Source organism: Akebia trifoliata, chromosome 8 (genome assembly GCF_017979445.1).
Source record: "Akebia trifoliata isolate Shusen 1 chromosome 8, ASM1797944v1, whole genome shotgun sequence".
Taxonomy (NCBI): Eukaryota; Viridiplantae; Streptophyta; class Magnoliopsida; order Ranunculales; family Lardizabalaceae; genus Akebia; species Akebia trifoliata.
Genome location: NC_141382.1, coordinates 13,738,553 through 13,759,353, shown reverse-complemented (window position 1 = coordinate 13,759,353; position 20,801 = coordinate 13,738,553). Strand labels below are relative to the sequence as shown.

Genomic DNA, 20,801 nt, shown 5'->3' with positions numbered 1-20,801 from the left:
GCATTTAGGATTTTATCGGAAAAGTTTTGGATATATTTCTAAAATATAGAATTCTTTTGTTATTTCAACAATTCACGCCAGAAATTGCATGTTTGATATGTTTAATTGTATTTTTAACAAATTATACGTGGGTAGGGTATTTTAACGGGTTATTTCCATAAATTGGGTCTTGTGCACTGTTCGGACCCCGTTTTGATATAAAATTCATTTTCTTTTTCAATATTATTGATAAAAATAAATTCTTTAGTTGGAAAATGTGATTTAATATTCAATGAACTCATATTGAGTTGATGAATATCAGAAAATGGATGTTTTATTGAAGAGATTGAAAATTGTAAAAATCGAAAAAAGGAAAAAATGGTATGAAACGGTAAAATGTCAGAGTCACACCCGAGAGGTGATGTCTGCATTTTACATTGTTGTGTTGTGTGCAGGTTGGTGAACATCCAGGGATAATATTATTGGTTGCATGTTTATTTACTTTCTGTTAGCGCGAGGCACTGTTTCCGTTTCAGTTATGTTATTTATTTTAGGCCGGGCGGCCACACTTGCATGGTAGGAAACTGGATATCTATTCTCAACCTTGTATTGTTAATTTATCTTTTGTTTTCAAATGAAAATAATATATATAAGTAGCTATTTTGTGAGCTGTTAAAGAGTTTGTGAATGCCTGAAGGGATAGTGCATCATATCATCCGGAGTGGTGTACTATTCTGGGATGTACGGTAGGGACCACCAAACTCATACGTGGTATGGGACGCGTATGAGAGTGGAGTCACAACTGGAATCCGGGATATTCCTCTCTATCTTTACCAGTGAACTTGTAATGTAAAGGTGGTCGTATACGAATGGTTTGTATATTTGGGAATCACATGCACGCCTGATAGGCATAGACGAAGATGATTAGTCAGTGATCACTAACAATCTATAGTAGTCGAACGTTCTGACACATCGAAAAGAGACCCATTGCTTACGATCACGTCAAACGGCCAGCCTGAGCCGGATAAATGGTCACCAAACGTGGTAAGTGCAGCGACCGGCTACAAAATCAGGAACTAAAAACCAGAGAAGAATTGTAAGATTATGTCCCGACTGGGAGCGATCCAGTCGTGAATCCCAACTCTCTAATTTCAAAACTCCACCATTGTGTATTATGTATCTGTTGTTTATTTTGATAAATAAAATGAAATCCATGTTTATTATTTCCCTTTGATCAATTAGATTTGTATAAAAAGATAATGTTATAGTGAGTACTGCTGATCGATGTAATGTGAGTTTTAAAATGTTTAGTTGTTCATCCCTGGCTATATGTACTAGTTAATCGTAATTACTTCTGTAAAACTTTGACTATTTTAAAATGATTCAGTATGCTTATTAGTTCATGTTAGGAGGGGTTATTGGCAGAAATTGTTTGTTTCCCTACTGGGTAACCATTGTTACTCACTCTTTCTTTCTCCATTTTTTAGTTTCAGATTCAGAGCTTGGCGAGGCAAGTATAGAGTACGAATGAGGATCATCTAGTTGGTCAGATAGACAACCAGAGTTCGTCACCTGGTAAGTACTAGGGCTATACCCCCTAGTGGTGTCAATTCCCCCAGGTAGTTTTATGGATTCTGTCTTGAGTGTTAGGAATTCTGTTAGAGTGAGAAATTTTGTATAATCCTGTATTCTGGTTATTCTTCCGCACTCTGATACTTCATTCGTTATTAGACGTATTTAAGCTTCCGCTAGTATTATATTTTGTATATGTATGCAGGATTGTATGTCGTTTATCAGGTGCAGGTTGAACGCCTTGGAATGCTAACATAAACAGAGGAGACCATGCCGAAATTTCGAGGTGCCATCTAGTACCTCGAGATCTGACATGGGGATTTGTGTTAGCGTTTAGCGGGGCGCCACAACTAGGATGGAGAAGAAGGAGAAAAATACCCAACCAACTTACCAAAATCTCCATGAGTTACTATGTCTTATTCTTCGTCGAATTGCCTTAGCATGCGAAAAGGAATGTAATGAATAACACATGTCAAACCGATCAACATAATAAAGCAACTTCGTTGAAAAGAAAGGATAGGAGAAATCAAATATTCGAAAGTACCCCAACTAAACTATTTTTTCATCAGAAAAATCCTACAAACCTTTGAACCAACCTAACTTGACATCGAAACGGACGAGGGGCTCTCTTTTATTTATCAAAACCACTAGATTAATGTGAACATTGAAAGGACAGCTAATAGTCGTAGTCGAAGCCAAGTGATCAAAGAACCAAAGTTGTGCAAAAAAGAAAGTTAATTCAACACTCATCCGAACCACAATGTTTTTAAAATTCAAAACGGATAAAATAAAGACTTTACCTACAATAATGGAACACACCCATGATACACTCGCTCTCTCCCACTTGAACAAGTCGTGATAAATAAATAGATAGATAAGTCTCCCCTAAGAATATAGGAGCGAACCTTAAACCTTGTCTAACTTGGTTAAGTATACTTATCAAATTCGGATTTACATACTAATCGTTCCAAGGAAACAAGAGTTAATTCATCACCACTAGGGTCAAAAATGTCAAACCGAGATAGAGAATTCATATCTTCAAGCCATTGAAGCAAAAAAGTTTTAGAAATCTTGAGAGGATTTGAATTCTTGTTAATACACTCTAGTTGGTGTTTTAAAACCCTGAAGAATCCCAACGCCTCTTTCCTATAGCTTTCGCGCAAGGGTAGCACTACCACCGTAGTTGATTGACGAAGGTCAAGAATGCGCTCAAATTCTTTGACTATACAGATCATTTCCTTGTCTCCAAATTAGGACATGTTGAGCTCCAGATCTAAAATCCCATGAAAGCTTCTATCAAATCCCACATAATGTTGATCATAGGCAAAGAGAGAATGAATCCAAGATTATTTGAGTCCCACCTAACCTTCTCTTCATGAGTCATAGAGTTAAGTTATTATTTCAAAAAATGGGTTTACACTAGCGTATTTTTGAGATTTGGAAGGTTAGATTCACCTTTGAGAGTGGGAAATGGGCTTGAGGCCGCAATACCGAGGTTGACCGAATTTCCCAAGGCGTGAGTAGGCTCCATTGATGCCTTAAGAGTAAAAAAAATAAGGAAAATCATGAATGAGGATAGCAGAGAAGGTTCTGCTAGGTAAAAGGTCGAAATGCAACCTTCTAGTTCATATATAGAACACAGACTGATGAATGTCTTTTGAGTCTGTACTGTATGTACGAACTAATTGGAAGTCAGACAGTCCGTACATATAGCACGGACCACCCACATTTGGTGCAGTCTGTTCTATATGAACGGACCAACATAGTCTTTTAATTTTGAGTATTAGAAATCATGTACAATAAGGCTCGTAAAGCCCCGATCATTTGATTCTACTTGTTTTAGGCCTCTCAAGATCCCAATCACTCAATTGCGATCTCAACAGGTTTGTTGAGACCCTAATACATCAATTACACTCAACTGCTCCCACTTTGGGCTATCTGAAGCCCTAATCACACCAATCATTCCATGGGATTTGAAAGACTAATCACACAAATAAGAATTTCCTTTTAAGTGTGGATATTTATATATATATGTGTGTGTGTGTGTGTGTATATGAGTTGTGGGTGCTTTAGAAACCGAGGTAGAAAATTTTGAAATTTGATTTCAACAATAACATCTGTACCAATAAAGAAAAAATAACAACATCTACTATGAATCATGAGCTATGCTTATGACATGATTTTGTCTTTTTGATAAAAAAAAGGTGGATGTGGGCATTGAACCCAAGTCTGTGGTATTGCCATTCGCACAGGCTTCACTAATTAACAACATATCTTAAGAGTATTAGGGGAAAACAAATCCTTTTGAGTACCTATCACGGTTCCTATTCCCATTAGAGATGAATCGACATTTTCCATAATGGCTTACACATCAACAAAATCAACATTCACCATACCTGGCACTTGCAATCAAAGTAACCCACCACCAATTAGAAAACAAGAAACATCGACTATCAGACACCCTTTAATGATAGTGAAATGAAGTGTAAGATATTTCAATCATTCGATGCATGAGCATCTACTGCAGCAGATTGGGATGCCATTCTTCACCTTTCCGCTTCTATGGTGTATTGATTGCAAAAGAGTGTATAGTCTCCAAAGTTCATAGTGGCATCCTTAGGATCCAATGTAAGATTATAATGAAGGCTTGCAGTAATTTTAATTATATATTTATAGATAATCTTTAGGGAAGAATGGGTTTTATGCCAAATGGCAAAGATGAATAAAGACATGTTTCTAGTCTACATCAAAGTGATCTCCTCTCTACTTTCCTTTTCAGAGAAAAAAAAAAAAAAAAAAAGAAAAACCCATTGCAAAAAATCAATTTTGTATTTTCATTTGGGTAAGATTACATTGGAACCACATCAAGAAATCAAAATCCATCGTGAGAGAGAGAAGAGTGCTTAGCTGTCATTGAGCTTTCCTTAGGGTTCACGACTGGAAAATCACGAAGAGGTCGAGTTGAAAGCCGTTCGTGCGAGGTAGTTGCAGCAAGGAATAGGGAAAGAGTTACTGCCATTAGAGAGAGAGGGTCGAGAGGAAGGTATTTGCAACAAGAAAGTCCGAATAGCGAGACCGAGAGAGTGAGAGAGAGGGTCGAGAGGGTTTCAACGATAGAGAATACTGAAAGAGTTATGTTGAATAGAACTCTCAATCTCTGTTTGTTTTGGGTATTAATTGATTATGGAGGTAGCACTAATTAATCGTAAGTTGAAGGATGGCGGTATAAAAAAGGATTTTCTTTTAATTTAAACGCAGAGTGTTATAACATTCAATCTTGTTCGTTTATCCGACATATATCCAACAATTTTAATATGTTTGTTATTTCGCCTGTTAAATCGTGAGGCACCGAATGACTTCCTATATATAAATAGGGTCCCATTCAGCAACAAACATTTTGGCAAAACATTTTTCAAAACATGGGTTAGAGGTTTTGGAATGAGCTGATTTTTGGTGTGGATGATCTCTACGGTGAGGAGATCATCCTCACCAAAAATCAGCTCATTCCAAAACTTCTAGCCCTAATTTACAAGTTGAAAAACCGTGGACCGTCCATTTTTTGTAAACCATTTTTGATGGGGTTAGAAGTTTTGGAATGGGCTGATTTTTGGTGATGATGATCTCCTCACCGTCGAGATCATCCTCACCAAAAATCAGCCTATTCCAAAACCTCTAACCCATGTTTTGAAAAATGTTTTGCCAAAATATTTGTTGCTGAACATTTCCCATATATATATATATATATAGATATGGGTAGCGTTCAATGGCTAACTTTTTGACAAACTTTTTGGCAAAACATTTTTCAAATCATGAGTTAGAAGTTTTGAAATGGGCTTATTTTTGGTGAGGATGATCTCTACGATGAGGAGATCATCCTCACCAAAACTCAGCCCATTCCAAAACTTCTAACCCATGTTTACAAGTTGAAAAATCGTGGACCGTCCATTTTTTGTAAACTATTTTTGATGGGGTTAGAAGTTTTGGAATGGGCTGATTTTTGGTGATGATGATCTCCTCACCGTAGAGATCATCCTCACCAAATATCAGCCAATTCCAAAACTTCTAACTCATGATTTGAAAAATGTTTTGCCAAAAAGTTAGCCAATATATATGGGTAGTGATCAATGGCTAACTTTTTGGCAAATTTTTTCAAAACATGAGTTAGAAGTTTTGAAATGGGCTGATTTTGGTGAGGATGATCTCTATGGTGAGGAGATCATCCTCACCAAAAATCAGCCCATTCAAAAACTTCTAACCCATGTTTACAAGTTGAAAAATTATGGACCGTCCATTTTTTGTAAACTATTTTGATGGGGTTAGAAGTTTTGAAATGGGATGATTTTTGGTGATGATGATCTCCTCACCGTAGAGATCATCCTCACCAAAAATCAGCCCATTCCAAAACTTTTAACTCATATTTTGAAAAATGTTTTGCCAAAAAGTTAGCCATTGAATGGGACCCTATATATATATAGGAATATATGGGTGGTTCGAGGGATAGAATAAAAAATAAAAATCGTGACAAAGCATCCTGAATGTTGGATTTTACAATATTGGACAGTCAAGATCTAACTTTTACAGTTATACAACCCTGACACAATATTGAAAAGTAAACAATTGGATCTTTACAAATAAACTTTTAGGGCCCGTGTGGATACAGGAGTCAGAAGTACTTAGAACTTAAGTACTTTCATAAGTACCTTTTGAAGTACTATCTGGAATAGGTGGATAACTGTTGTGTGTTTGGATGCATGTTTTGAAAAGTACTGGCAGAAATACTTTTGATAGAGTTTTGTGTTTGGAAACTATTTGGATTCTATTAAAATGATCAAAATGCCCTTATACCATCAGTTACTATTTTTAACATTATAACTCAATAAATTATTCTTAAAAAAAAATAAAAGTTATTGTTTTTATCCATAAAAACTAACATAAACACTCAATAATTATAAATAAATAGAAGATATTGTGAGCAAATATATACAACCACTAAAACTATGAAGAAGCTTTCACCACATCAATGGATAGTAAATTTGTGTGTAATTGTTCACATCAATCTTGCAATAAGAAAATTTCAACTATGGTTAGAATGCTCATGGATAAATCATTGAGTGAGCAATTAGGGGAGGTAGAAATCCAAATTCAAATGCTACACTAGAAGGCTACCACCACATCAATAGATAGTAATATAGTATTACTGTAATTGCATTTTTGAGGATATCCTTGTAATTTTCAAAATTTATGAGGGGCATACTTGTCCCAAATGTTACATCAAAAAGCTACCACCACATCAATAGATAGTAATATAGTATTACTGTAATTGCATTTTTGAGGATATACTTGTAATTTTTAAAATTTATGAGGGGTATACTTATCCCAAATGTTACACCAAAAGGCTACCACCATATCAACGGATAGTAATATAATATTATTTAAATTGCCTTTTTGAGGGTAGGTTTGTAATTTTTGAAATTTATAAGGGGCATATTTGTCCCAATCCCATCATTTTGACAATGTTTGGTGGCTTCGTGCAAGAGTAGTTTAGAGAAGTAGCATCTTTGGTACTCCGTGAAAAAGCACTAAAATGACTCCACAATAAAGTAGTTTTTTCCAAGAGTTATTTATTCAAATACCTTTAAAGTACTTTTGACTCCCCGCAAAAGTCAGAAGTTCTTAGAAAAGTCAATCCACACATGCCCTTAAATTACCTTCTTCCTCCTTTTTAAAATATAAAAAATGTAGGTTCTCTTTCTCATTTTCTCTCTCTCTATATGTTCTCTCGTCTAGAACTCTTGTTGGCTAAAACCCTAGTTCTCTTCACCGAATCGAAATGAAGAATCCTAAAACTCAAAAACACACTAAGGTCAAAGAGGTATGTGTTTTCTACAATTTTTACTGGTTCTTTATATATGTTTGGGTTTGTTATTGACTGTTGAGTTTGGGTGAAGAATACACTAGAACTTGGATTTTCGTTTGAGGAAAATTTTATTATTTTATTGTGCACTTATTAAAGTTATGATTATGTAGATTGTATTGGAGGAAGCTGTGGGGGAAATTCTGAAATAATGACACGTGGCAGGAATTTAAGCTCGGATGCATCTCCAAAGCTCGGATGGCTTGATAGGTAAGCTCGGTATATTGAACTCCTCGGGTGCCAATGGATGATTGAGCTCGGACTCGAGTCACCGATAGGTTAGGTAGTACGGGTAATGGCAGCATAGGTCGGTTGTACGGATCTGACCATGCGACAGTTGATTGACAGCGGTGGTAACAACTCACGTCATCCCAGAAGTAGCAGGGCAGTTGTAACAACTCCTGCAGCTGACTTGTCAGGGAGTGAGCTAACTGCCCTAGGTCACCTCAAAGGGTGGCACAGAAATCGAACCAGATCAATGCCTATAAAAGGAAGAGAGTTATGGGTAAAAAAGGTTCGATTTCTTCTTCTCTAAAAAAAACTAAATTACACTGATCAATTTGTCTAACTTGATCGTCGGAGTGGGCTGGTTTGCAGGTCCGCCCGAGCTAAGAGAGAAGAAAAGTGTAGAGCAATTTCTTGCATCTACAATTTGGCGCCGTCTGTGGGAAACTTACAAGGAGAAAAACGACCAAGATGGGAAGGGCTAGAGGCGAAAATCGTGGAGAGCCATCAAATCCGCTACCAGCAGACTCACCTCCAAACGCGCAAGACCCAATGCTTGCAATGTACAACTTACTCACCAAGATGAGGGAGGAGATGCGCAGGGGGTTGGAGAAACAGAATGATGAGATACTGAACATAATGAGGGAAAATGAAAAGCTCAGACAAAGGCTAGGCGAGCGTGCGGAGACCGAAGAAGGCCCAGGTGCAGAGCAAAGTAGTGATCATATTGTCCGAACGACACGGACAGAAGCAGACTGGACCGAAGACTCAGCAGCAGTCAAAACGCAGCAAGGAAGCTCTGAAGTTAAAGAAACAATGACAAGGAAGGAAGTGGAGGAAATGCTCAGGAGGTGGGATGAGGAATTCGCACGAGGGAAGGATCCCGCACAAAAGGTACGGAATGCAATTCAGGAACTCAAAGGGACACCATTCTCGTCGATAATAATGAATTCAGAACCACCCAGATTGTTCCACATACCAAAGTTCGAAACCTATGACGGAACATGGGATCCTATGGACCATATCCTGCATTACAGAAGTCAGATGGTGTTGTACCAGAACGATGATCCATTACTCTGCAAGCTATTTCCATCAACCTTGAGGCTCGGAGCCATGATGTGGTTCCAGGCTTTACCAGCTGGGTCCATTACGAACTTTTTCGAGTTAGAGGAAACGTTTGTTGGGCAGTTCGTGCACCTGCGAAGGAAGAAGGTCAGAGTTAACACTCTATTTAACCTTCGACAGGAGCCCGGGGAGAGTATCAGGTCATTCGTAACTCGTTTTCGAACAAAGGCCCTGGATGTAGAAGGCATGGATGAGGCAACAGCCTGCGCGGCGTATATCGCTGCAGTTATCCCGGGAACACGGTTGCATGAGTCTTTGATCAAGTCTGACCCAACTCGTTTGGAAGATTTGTATGCAAAAGTGGAAAAGTACATCCTCGTGGAGGAATCCGTGAAAGGCAGGAGACGAAGCGCTCAGACGGTAGCCAACAGCGAAGGGGGAATGGATGCTACAAAGGTACCGGCTCACCTCGGACGGGAAGGAAGCAAGAAAAAGCGGAGAGATTCGAACGAGCAGTCATGGTGGAAGAGAGGCCGGATGTATACCCCGCTCAACGAAAAACTATCTGTGATATTGAGGCATATAAAGGGAGAACCCAATTTCATTCAACCTCCACGGGGGTATAAGGAAAAACCCGGAAAACCATACTGCGAGTACCATGAGGCTGAGGATCACCCTACTGAGGATTGTTACAGGCTGCGCCATATCATCCAGGATATGATCGAAGCAGGGAAGCTCAAAAGGTATGTCTCGGTGGGAAGAAGAAGAAGAGGGGAAACTGCTGAGAGAGAAGAACGGAAGCCCGAACAAAGAAGGTCGACTAAAGGAGGGCATCGAGAGACAGAGGAACGTAGGATAGTTCATACCATCACAGGGGTGTTAGGGGCCGAAGTGCCATCTAGGCAGATGATTCGGGAAAGAGTAAAAAAGATCCGACATATGGTTGGGGTCAACAGTGTGGCGTCAGGAGTACGGGTGGCAGGAGCGACGAGCAACGGAGCGAACTCCTGGGCAATTGTGTTCACAGAGGATGACCTGAGGGGAACGGCAAGGCCCCATCAGGACGCACTAGTGATCGCACTCCCAGTGGGAAATGTCGACCTCCATAGGATACTGGTGGATTCGGGAAGCGCAGTGGATATTCTTTTCCTAAGTGCGGCAAAGAGGATGGGGGTTTCAGAGAGTTTGGAACCGACACCGACCCTCGTTTATGGGTTCAATGGTGCTCCGAGCAGTTCGGTGGGAGAAATCACACTCCTGATCACAACATGGACAAAAGTGGTAATAACAAGATTCGTGGTAATAGATGCGGACTCAGCCTATAACGCGATCCTGGGGCGGAGGTGGATACACGAGATGAAAGCAGTCCCGTCAACCTATCATCAAGTTATTCGTTTCCTGAGTAAGGAAGGAATAATGGAGATCAGGGGTGATCAGGAAATGGCGCAGAGGTGTTTTCACCTGACATTGAAACAAGAACGAGGCCCCGATGCCATTCCTCAGAAGAAGAGAAAGGTGCCACCAACTGGGAGTGAAGCTTCATAGCAATTACAGGAGCAGACACAACGGGAGCAGCGGGTAACAGTTGAGGAAGTCGAAGCTGTGGATCTCGACGATGACGGAGGACAGCTAGTTAGTATTGGCACCACAATGTTGCAGGAGGAGAAGGCAGCATTGCTCCAACTTCTGAGGGCAAACAAGGACGTGTTTGCGTGGTCATTGGAGGACATGCCCGGAATAGACCCTTTGGTGGCGTGCCATAGACTAAATATTGATGAAAGCTTCTGACCTGTTAGACAGAAGTCGATGAGGCTGTCTCCGCACCTCAGGCAGGGGGTAAATGAGGAAATCGAGAAGCTTTTAAAGGCTGGGTTTATCAGGGAAGTAGACTACCCAGAGTGGATAGCGAATATAGTGGCAGTACCGAAGAAGGACGGGAGGGTGAGAGTGTGCATCGACTTTACAAACCTAAACAAGGCATGTCCAAAGGATAGCTTCCTGCTGCCAAGGATCGATAGGTTGGTCGACGCTACTACCGGGCATGAGAGAATGTCATTTATGGACGGTTACTCGGGGTATAACCAAATCCCTCTAGCAGTGGAGGACCAGGAACGAACATCATTCATTACCGAGCAAGGGCTATTCTGCTTTAAGGTCATGTCGTTCGGCCTGAGAAATGCCGGGGCCACTTACCAGAGACTTGTGACAAAGATGTTCGAAGGATTAATCGAGAAAACAGTAGAGGTATATATCGATGATTTGTTAGTAAAAAGCAAGAAAGCAGGAAACCATCTGACAGACCTCAAGCAAATTTTTGACCGACTGAGGGGTTTTCAAATGAAGCTGAATCCGAAGAAGTGTGCTTTCGCGGTCTCCTCTGGGAAATTCCTCGGGCACGTTATCACAAGGAGAGGCATTGAAGCCAACCCAGACCAGATCCGGGCGTTGGTAAAAATGCCAAGCCCCACTAACCAGAAGCAGGTGCAGAAATTGGCTGGAAGAGTAGCTGCGCTAAACAGGTTCATCTCCAGGGTATCCGATCGATGCCGTCCGCTCTTCAAGTTGTTGTAAAAAGAAAAGAATTTCACCTGGGGTATGGAGTGCGAGGCAGCGTTCAGCGACCTAAAGAAGTATTTGGGGCAGCCACCGATCCTTAGCTCTCCAGAGGAAGGAGAGGAGTTGGGAATTTACCTAGCAACAAGTCTTTCGTCGGTAAGCTCCGTTATCTTTAAAGTCGATATGGGACGGGAGTACCCTATCTACTATGTCAGCAAAACGTTGGGCCTATCAGAGATGAGGTACACCAGGACTGAGAAGGTGGGATTGTCACTCGTCTACTCAGCATACAAGCTCAGGCCTTACTTCCTTTCACACCGTGTCCGAGTTGTAACAGACAGTCCATTAAAAGAGATGATGCACAGATCTAAAAAATCGAGGAGGATGGCGAGATGGGCTGTAATTCTCGGTGAATATGACTTACAGTTCGAGTCACAGACGGCATTAAAAGGACAGGTGTTGGCAGACTTCCTCGCTGATTTCCCGGTTGAAGATCCGAATTGGGAAGAGTTGGAGAACGAAGACGAAGGGGCAGAAGAAATAGAGTTGTGGGACAAGCAAGCAGGCTGGAGGATCTTCGTCGATGGTTCGTCAAATTACTCAGGCTCGGGGGTGGGAATAGTAATTGCAACGCCAAGCAACGACAGACTGGAAAAGATAATCAAGCTCGGGTATGGGGCATCAAATAATGAAGCTGAGTACGAGGCAGTCATCCACGGGCTGAGAATGTCAAGCGAGTTGAAAATCGGCCGGATAAAGCTATGTACCGATTCCCAACTTATAACAAACTAGTGCAATGGGAAATTTGAAGCAAAGGACGAACGCATGGCGAAGTATCTAATCTCAGTAAAGCGGGAGATTAAGAAGTTCGATCAAGTGGAGATTTGCCAGATACCGAGGGATGAGAACAGGAATGCAGATTCGTTGGCTTACATTACCTCAATGCTAGGGGAAACGAAAGGACGGTCTATACCGGTGGAATACCTGCCTAAAGCAAGCATCGAACACGAGGAAAGGGAATGCGTACAGGTTGGAAGAACCTCGGGATGGATAGAAGAGTTCACGCAGTATCTACACACAAAGGTTCTGCCAACAGACAAGGGGGAAGCCAGAAAATTGCTTCGGCAAATCGGCAAGTATACTCTCGTTGGAGAGGAGCTGTATAGGATGTCCTTCGGGGGACCACTTCTCAAATGCCTTACTAAGGAAGAATCCGAGCTCATAATGGCGGAAATCCACGAGGGAATCTGCGGCAATCATTCGGGAGGACGGTCGCTCGCCAATAAGGTGATCAATCAGGACTACTTTTGGCCCCAGGATGTAGGAAGATTGTAAGACGTGCGTAAGGACCTGCGATCAATGCAAAAAACATGCCCCTATGCATCTGCAGCCGGCCAGCGCAAACTCCATCCTATGAAGTCACCCTGGTCGTTCTAGATATGGGGAATGGACATCGTTGGACCTCTACCTCGGGGAAAGGGGGGTAAGCTATTCATCCTAGTAGCTACAGATTATTTTACTAAATAGGTAGAAACTGTTCCCCTCACACGGATTAAGGAAGAGGAAGTTATCAAATCACTTGGGAGCACATCATAACGCGCTTTGGAATCCCTTATGCGCTGATCTCCGATAATGGAACGCAGTTCAAGGGCAACCACATGCAATCGTACTTCAGAGAATACGGAATCCGATCACTACAATCGTCACCAAGGTATCCACAAGGAAATGGCCAAGCTGAAGCATCCAACAAGACAATCCTCGGGAACTTGAAGAAGAAGTTGGCAGAACATAAGAAAAGATGGGTAGACGAGTTACACAGCGTCCTATGGGCATACCGGACCACGGTAAGAAGGGCAACAGGTTTCACCCCGTTCGCACTAGCCTATGGAATGGAGGCCGTTATTCCAACCGAGATACAGGTTCCTACTACGAGGACGCAAGTGACCGAGATAGAGTTCAACGATGAAATGGTGGCTCGGAATTTGGATTGGTTGGATGAGACGCGAGAAAGGGTCATAGAGAGATTGGCGCGGTACCAACAGGTGTTAAAGAGATCTTATGATAGGAAGGTACGTCACAGGGAGTTCAAAATCGACGATATGGTGTTACGAAAGGTATTTTCCAACACCAAGGAACTTAATAGTGGAAAGCTCGGCTATAACTGGGAAGGACCCTACATCGTGCGTAAAGTCGGGGAAACAGGCGCGTACTACTTGGAGACATCGGCAGGGGATGTCATTCAATCGCCATGGAATGTATTCAACTTGAAGAAATATTATCAATAAACAATACTCTTTGCATCTATGCTTAATTGTTTGAGCGAAAGCCTTGGTCCCACCACGGGGACCAAGCCCAACTGTGGAGTTGGACTAAGGGAAAGTCTCGGCCCCTCCATAGGAGTCGAGCCCAACTGAGGAGTTGGTCTGAAGGCAAAAACCTTGGTCCCACCACGGGGACCAAGCCCAACTGAGGAGTTGGACTAAGGGAAAGCCTCGGCCCCTCCAAAGGAGCCAAGCCTAACTGAGGAGTTGGTCTGAAGGCAAAAGCCTTGGTCCCACCACGGGGACCAAGCCCAACTGAGGAGTTGGACTAAGGGAAAGCTTCGGCCCCTCCATAGGAGCCGAGCCCAACTGAGGAGTTAGTCTGAAGGCAAAAGCCTTGGTCCCACCACGGGGACCAAGCCCAACTGAGGAGTTGGACTAAGGGAAAGCCTCGGCTCCTCAGTATGAGCCGAGCAAAACTGAGGAGTTAGTTAATTGATGGCAAAAGTAATCATTCCAAGGGTGTATTAAAAGTAATAGAAAGCGCATCGCACAAGAATTGACACAAAAACTTACATAATTCCATTAATATCAAGAGAAGATTTACATATGGGATTACAAAATTGAATTACAAAAAAGGAAGAAGAAATAAAAAAAATTTATGCGTCCGCTTCGGTCACGACCTCGGCTTCATCGGGGGCTTGATCCTCGGAAGGAGCAGTTGGATCTTCGACAAGTGGCTCAGGGGCAGCGACGGTTACTACTTCTGGAATCGCCTCCGACTTCTTCGTAGCAGCCTCGGCTCTCCTCAGCTTTGCTTTCAGCTTGTTGTAAGCCGCCTCCCAAGCTTCCTCCGAGGAATCCAGCTGGGCTTGGAGGGAGTTAAGTTGGTCTTGAAGAGCCCTCTCTTACTCCGCCTCCTTCGCCTTAACTAACTCCTCTAATGATGAAATTTTTCCTTCTGCCAAAGCTAGGCGGTCTTTATTTTGCTCCAGCTCGGATAGTGCGCTATCCAAGTTTTTTTGGAGTTTTTGGGAGCTGGCCGCAGCCATATCCCTCTCAGCCTGGAGTTGAAGAATGCGACCCTCTGCGGATTTGAGGTCTTGCGCGGAGGTATCGCTAGCCTCAATGAGTTTGGCCACGGCATGTTGGGCCTGGTAGGAAGAAAGGGAAAAGCATTAGAAGGGTACAAGAGCAGAAAAATAGTATCAAGTCATAAAGAAAACGAGAAGTAAGAGACTTACCATAGCCAAAGCTCAGAACGCCTCATTTGAAAATTTTGCCGAATCACCGACAAAACTTCGGCGTACTTTCTCCACATCCCGCGAAAGCGCGGACGCGTCGAAAATCGCCCTAGCTACGGCCGGGTCGGATAAGGCCGAGTCCCTATCCGACACCGGCCTTCCCCTGACCGATGGTTGTACCATCCAGGGGGTAGGAAGGGGCAGATTTCCCCTTCGAGCCGAACCAGCCGAGGATGCGTGTAAAGGCTCGGTTGGTTGGCCTGCTTCGTCGACAGCAGGAGGAGGGGGCAGCTGCAGCACCGGCGCTGGGGCGGTAGAAGGATGAGGCCCCCTTCTCAACCTTTTGAAAAGAGGTTGGTGGTCTTCTTCGATAGCGGAGCCCCCCACCCTTGGGGCCCCGGTAGTTGGAGTGGGCGCAACTTCCGCAACTTCTTCCTCGGAATCGGAGCCCAGGATTGGGAGAGGGCGCTTGGACTGAAGCGCCATGGTTGAAGGACGGAGTGGTGGAGGTAGAAGCTTGGCAACGTAACTGAAGAGATCGAGGTTCGATAACAAGTGCGTTATCACCACCGACTCCCTAGGGAAATTGTCCTTACTCGGACCTGTGGACACAGCTGAAAGAAGTTAGCTCCAAGGAATTAAAGGATACAGACTATAAAAAGCTAAGTGATAAGAAGAAAACAAGACTCACCATGGGGGTTGAAGGAATGGTGCGTCAAGGGAGGGAGCTCGTCCCCGGGAGAGCTCTCCCACTGCCCGGACAATTGGATAGGAAATAAAAACCATTCCGTATCCGAGTCGGGAAGCTCGATAAGGGACGGCTTCCCTCTCCTCTTGGAAAGGTAGAAGAAGCCCGGCCTACTCGGGCATTTTTTTAGGGCAAATTGTGCCCTAATATCCGGTAGGCCGAGTTGCAGACCTTCTTCCAGTCTCTCATTCATTAGCTCGAAGGCTTGAATAAGACGGAAAAAGTTCTCGCTCATCTGGCCGGGAGCCTGAAAGCGCCCTCCATCCGCGGGGTGCGCGGATCCGCTTTTGACCATTGAGGTTTGGGAGTCGCCACCTAGTTGTTAAGGTCTAGGAACCAAACTGACTCTAAAAAGGGCAAACTAATCTACGAAAGAGAAAAAGAGTACGGGAATCACGTTACGGGGTTGGAATGTGTTAGGCACCAATCCCTCCCGGCCAAAGCCGGTCTCTACTAACTTCCCAAATAAATCACATTGCTAAAAACCTAGATAAAATAAAAATAAAAAAATTCATACCTTTCCGATAGTAAGGATTTTGTTCCTCAAATCTGACAAAAATAGCTCCTTGTACGTACTCCCTTACTTCGTTCTGTCTTGATTTGATTTCGGATCTCCGAGGCAAGGTATCTCCTTATTTTGGATCTGAACTCTTCAAATTATCGCGGATTTTTAGGTGTTTTGGAAGGCTTTAGGCGTTTCTATGCTAAAATTCGAAGGGAGGATGTTAGGTAAGGAGTTGGGGCTCAAAAACTAGGGTTTATGGGAGGCTAGGGGGCTTTAGACCTACTTCTCTTAGGGTTTATGATTTTATACGAAAATAGGGTGTGAGCACCTCTATTTATAGATTTGTTTTTAGGGGTTGATTTGGATAGAGTTAGTATTTAATTAGAATTGTGTTTTAGTTAGACTTTGTTTTAGGTAGAATTGTGTTTTAATTAGAATTGTTTTAGGTAGAATTGTTTTTAAGTTAGAACTCTATTAGATTTAGTTATTATTTAATTAGAACTCTATTATGACTTTTGGTCTTATTTGATTGACTTTTAATGTTTTGACTTTAGTCTTAATTGATTGACTTTTAATATCTTGACTTCAGTCTTGCTTAATTGACTTTAATTTTGACTTTAGTCTCACTTGATTGACTTTAATACATTGACTTTAGTCTTGCTTGATTGACTTTAAATTTTGGGAGAACCCCCCTCTAAAATATCTTCAATTCTTTGGACCCCCAAATGGAGGGGTCCTTAAAGAAATATCTCACGAACCCTCAACAATTTTACTTGAAAACCCGATTGATCGATTTCTTCGGTTCAAAATTTTAAATTAATTTCATTAATGTTTCACTTTAATTATTTAATGTTTTATTTATTAATTTCGAATTTTTTAATTATAAAAATTGTGAAATTACCGTTTTGCCCCCGGAGAGGACTTTTCACGTTTTAAGTCAGTTTTTAATGTTCTATGATGTTTTAGAATCGATTTTTCGTAAGGAATTCAATGGAAGTATTAGTTTGTGTCATTTATAAAAAAAATTTGTGTGAAATGGTCATGAACTTTATGAGTGGCATTTTCGTAATTTTGTCGAATTCTATTAAAATTGGCGAAATGATTTATTTGGTTCCGATTTGTTATTTTATGTGTTCGAGAGAGTTTTCCTAAGCGTAACGTAGGCTCTAGGGTTGTTTTGAGGTTAAGGGTATTTTGGTAATTTGGTCAATTTTTAGTGATTTTTATCGTGAAACTTCTTTTTGATCTGCAAGATGATGATTTCTATATTTCTGGGGTCGTATTTTCCTAACGTAGCGTGGTTTCTAAGGTTTTGTCAATTCGAGATACCTCATCCGGATTTCTGAAACATATCAGATAACAAAATAAAGCAATGGAATACATATCCATCATTGGGAATCATTGCGATCAGGTTGACGAGTTGATTAATCAGGCGGGTGCAAAAATGGGGTGTCTACAGATGCCCCTCTGTGGCAGAGGGTTGAAGCAAACTAGATAGTAAATCTATTTTGGTAGATAGTGCGATATCTGAATGCCAAAGCTAGTGACAGTTCATTTTGCAGCCTGATTTAGCAATTCGTCGGGGCGTTCGGATTCTTGAGGGTAAAACTCTCCTCGAACTAAAAGGTTGTCAGGTCCTCGAGCTTGAACTCTCACTGACGATGTCAAATCCTCAAATTTTAGAAAATTCTCCTAACTAATGCAAAAGTGCACATGTGTGCAAAAGTGTGATGCTTACTGAGTAAAAATGTGTCAGGTCCTAGAGATCTTCTCTCACTGACAATAATGATTCAAAATTGAAATGTGCTTATGCAACGAAAACAGTCATGGCAAGGTTGAATAATGAGGTAATTTAAGTCATAATATTGAAAGAACTTCGTTAAATCCTATTTGAAATTCTTTTTAGAATTTGAAAAAGTTTGAGTCTCATTTATCGGACTCGAACCTATTGTAGCCACGCTTCTCGGGCTAAATAACTTAAACAATCCTATTAATTCAATATGATTCAAACAAAGTTGGAGTCTCGTTTCTTGGACTTTGACTAAGGTTTAGAGGAACTTAAACAATCATATTAAACATGGAGTCTTGTTTCTCGGACTCGAACTAAGGTTTGTAGGCACTTCAAAAAGCCTATGATTCAAAATGTTGGAGTCTCGTTTCTCGGACTCGAACTTAGGTTTATGGGCACTTCAAAAAGCCTATTCATTATATGATTCAAAAAGTTGGAGTGCGTTGATCTTGTTGGCATAGATTTGACACAAGTGACATTTTCGAACATGTTGATATCCATCGCTCTCCATAGTCATCCAGTAGTAACCCATTCTCATAATCTTCTTTGCGAGCATATGTCCATTCATGTGAGGTCCACAGACTCCTCCATGCATGGTCTCGATTAAGCGTTGAGCTTCTGTCTGTGTTACACACCTGAGGAGGACCTCGTGATGCGACTTTTTGTACAAGACTCCGCTACTCAAGAAGAACTGTCCTGCCAATCTCTGAATAGTCTTTCGGTCCGTCGTTGTGGCATCGGGTGGGAAAGTTCGGTCCTCTAAGAATGTCTTGATGTCTGCATACCATGGTTTTTCTTCAGGTTCTTCGATCTCCACCGGTAAGCAATATGCTGGCTCATCTTGAATACCAATCTCAAGAGGGTCGACTATGGTGTCTTTAGAGATACTGATCATTGAGGCCAGAGTAGCCAGTGCATCTGCAAACTGGTTCTTAGCCCTCGACATATAAGTAAAGGAGATTCGGGTGAAGTTTGAGCTTAAATCTTCGAGATACTCATGATACGGAACCAGTCTCTGCTCTCGGGTCTTCCATTCTCCTGTTGTCTGGTAGACTACCAGACTTGAGTCTCCAAATACATCTATTTCATCCACTCCGAGGTCGATTGCTGCTTTCAACCCCATAATACATGCTTCGTACTCGGCTTCGTTGTTCAAACATTGAAACCTTAGTCTAACTGCAATAGGGATATGCGTTCCGTCTGACTTAACCAAGACTGTCCCAATTCCGTTTCCCTTTTGGTTTACTGCTCCATCGAAGTACATTTTCCAACTAGATTCTTCATCGTCACTCTCGGCTTCAGCAAATAAGATGGCTTCATCAGGAAAATTTGTCTTTAGCGGCTCATAGTCAGGTAAAGGGTGCTCCGCTAAGTGGTCAGCGATAGCTTGTCCTTTAATGGCTTTTTGAGTGACATAGGAGATGTCGAACTCAGATAATAGTAGCTGCCATTTTGCAGTGCGTCCTGTTAGCGCCGGCTTCTCGAAAAGGTACTTCAAAGGATCCATTCGAGCAATGAGCATAGTCGAATAGCTAAGCAAGTAGTGGCGTAGTCGTTGTGATGCCCAAACGAGGGCACAACACGTCTTTTCGAGGGTTGAATAGTTCGCCTCGTAACTTGTGAACTTCTTGCTAAGATAATAGATGGCACGCTCTTTTCGACCTGTTTCATCATGTTGTCCTAGTACACAGCCTATGGAGTTTTCTTGCACCGAAAGATACATCAGTAGAGGTCGACCTGGTGTAGGTGGAACTAAGACTGGTGGATTAAGCAGATATCTCTTAATCTTGTCGAAAGCTTCCTGACAGTCTTCATTCCATTCTTTTGGCTCATTCTTCTTCAGTAGTTTGAATACTGGCTCGCATATCGGAGTTAGTTGTGCGATGAATCGACTAATGTACTGAATTCTCCCTAGGAATCCCCTGATCTCTTTCTTTGATTTGGGTGGCTCCATATTTATGATGTACTTCGTTTTAGCTGGATCGACTTCGATGCCTCTCCTGCTGACAATAAACCCTAATAGCTTCCCTGACGTAGCCCCAAATACACACTTTGCCGGATTAAGTCTTAAACTGTACTTCCTTAGTCGATCGAACAGTTTCTTCAAGTTTACCAGATGATCCTCGTCGAGATTTGATTTAGCTATCATGTCGTCCACGTATACTTCTATCTCCTTGTGGATCATGTCATGAAATAAAGCCGTCATGGCTCGTTGGTAAGTTGCCCCAGTGTTCTTGAGACCAAATGGCATGACCTTATAGTAAAAGGTATCCCAAGGTGTAATGAATGCAGTCTTCTCTTGATCTTCTTCCTCCATTTTTATTTGATTGTAACCCGAGAAGCCATCCATGAAGGAGAACATACCGTGCCCTGCTGTGTTATCGACCAAAGTGTCGATGTGTGGTAATGGAAAGTCATCTTTCGGACTGGCTCTGTTCAGATCTCGGTAATCCACGCACATACGTACCTTTCCATCTTTCTTCGGTACAGGAACGACTTTAGCGAGCCACTCAGGGTAGGTGGATACTGCGAGAAACCCTGCTTGGAACTGCTTCATTACTTCATCCTTGACCTTTAGTGTCCACTCTGGTTTCAACCTTCGTAACTTCTGCTTGACTGGCTTGCTTTCCACTTTGATTGGTAACTTGTGAACGACTAGATCTGTGTCTAAACCAGGCATGTCTTGGTAGGACCATGCGAATACATCTTGGTACTGTTGTAAGAACTTTGTCATCTCCTCTTTCTGCTCAATTGTTAATAAGACTCCGATTTTAACGATCCGTGGGTCATCTTCGGTGCCTAGGTTCACTGAGTTTGTATCCTCTATATTTGGCTGAACACCCTTCTCGTGACGTTCTATGATTTCTTTTGGAGGATATTCAACCTCTTCCTCTAACTCTTCTTCAATCCCCATGAGATCAAAGTCGAGCTCGAGGTCAAAGT

General features: G+C 42.1%; 1 protein-coding gene across 1 annotated transcript; it reads left to right on the top strand.

Moving 5' to 3' along the window:
- Positions 1 to 12,136: 12,136 nt before the first annotated feature.
- LOC147396207 (uncharacterized) lies at positions 12,137 to 13,596 on the top strand. The gene is made up of 2 exons (XM_086450073.1): positions 12,137 to 12,598; positions 12,955 to 13,596. Exons 1-2 carry the CDS (start codon positions 12,137 to 12,139, stop codon positions 13,594 to 13,596), a joined length of 1,104 nt encoding a protein of 367 aa, XP_086306199.1.
- Positions 13,597 to 20,801: the final 7,205 nt, after the last annotated feature.

What these genes read in the sequence shown, in the direction of transcription:
- LOC147396207 (XM_086450073.1), top strand. Translation starts at nt 12,137, where the DNA reads ATGGCGAAGTATCTAATCTCAGTAAAGCGGGAGATTAAGAAGTTCGAT. An exon ending in GACGGTCGCTCGCCAATAAG is followed by an intron (nt 12,599 to 12,954) that starts GTGATCAATCAG and finishes AATGGAACGCAG; the next exon opens with TTCAAGGGCAACCACATGCA.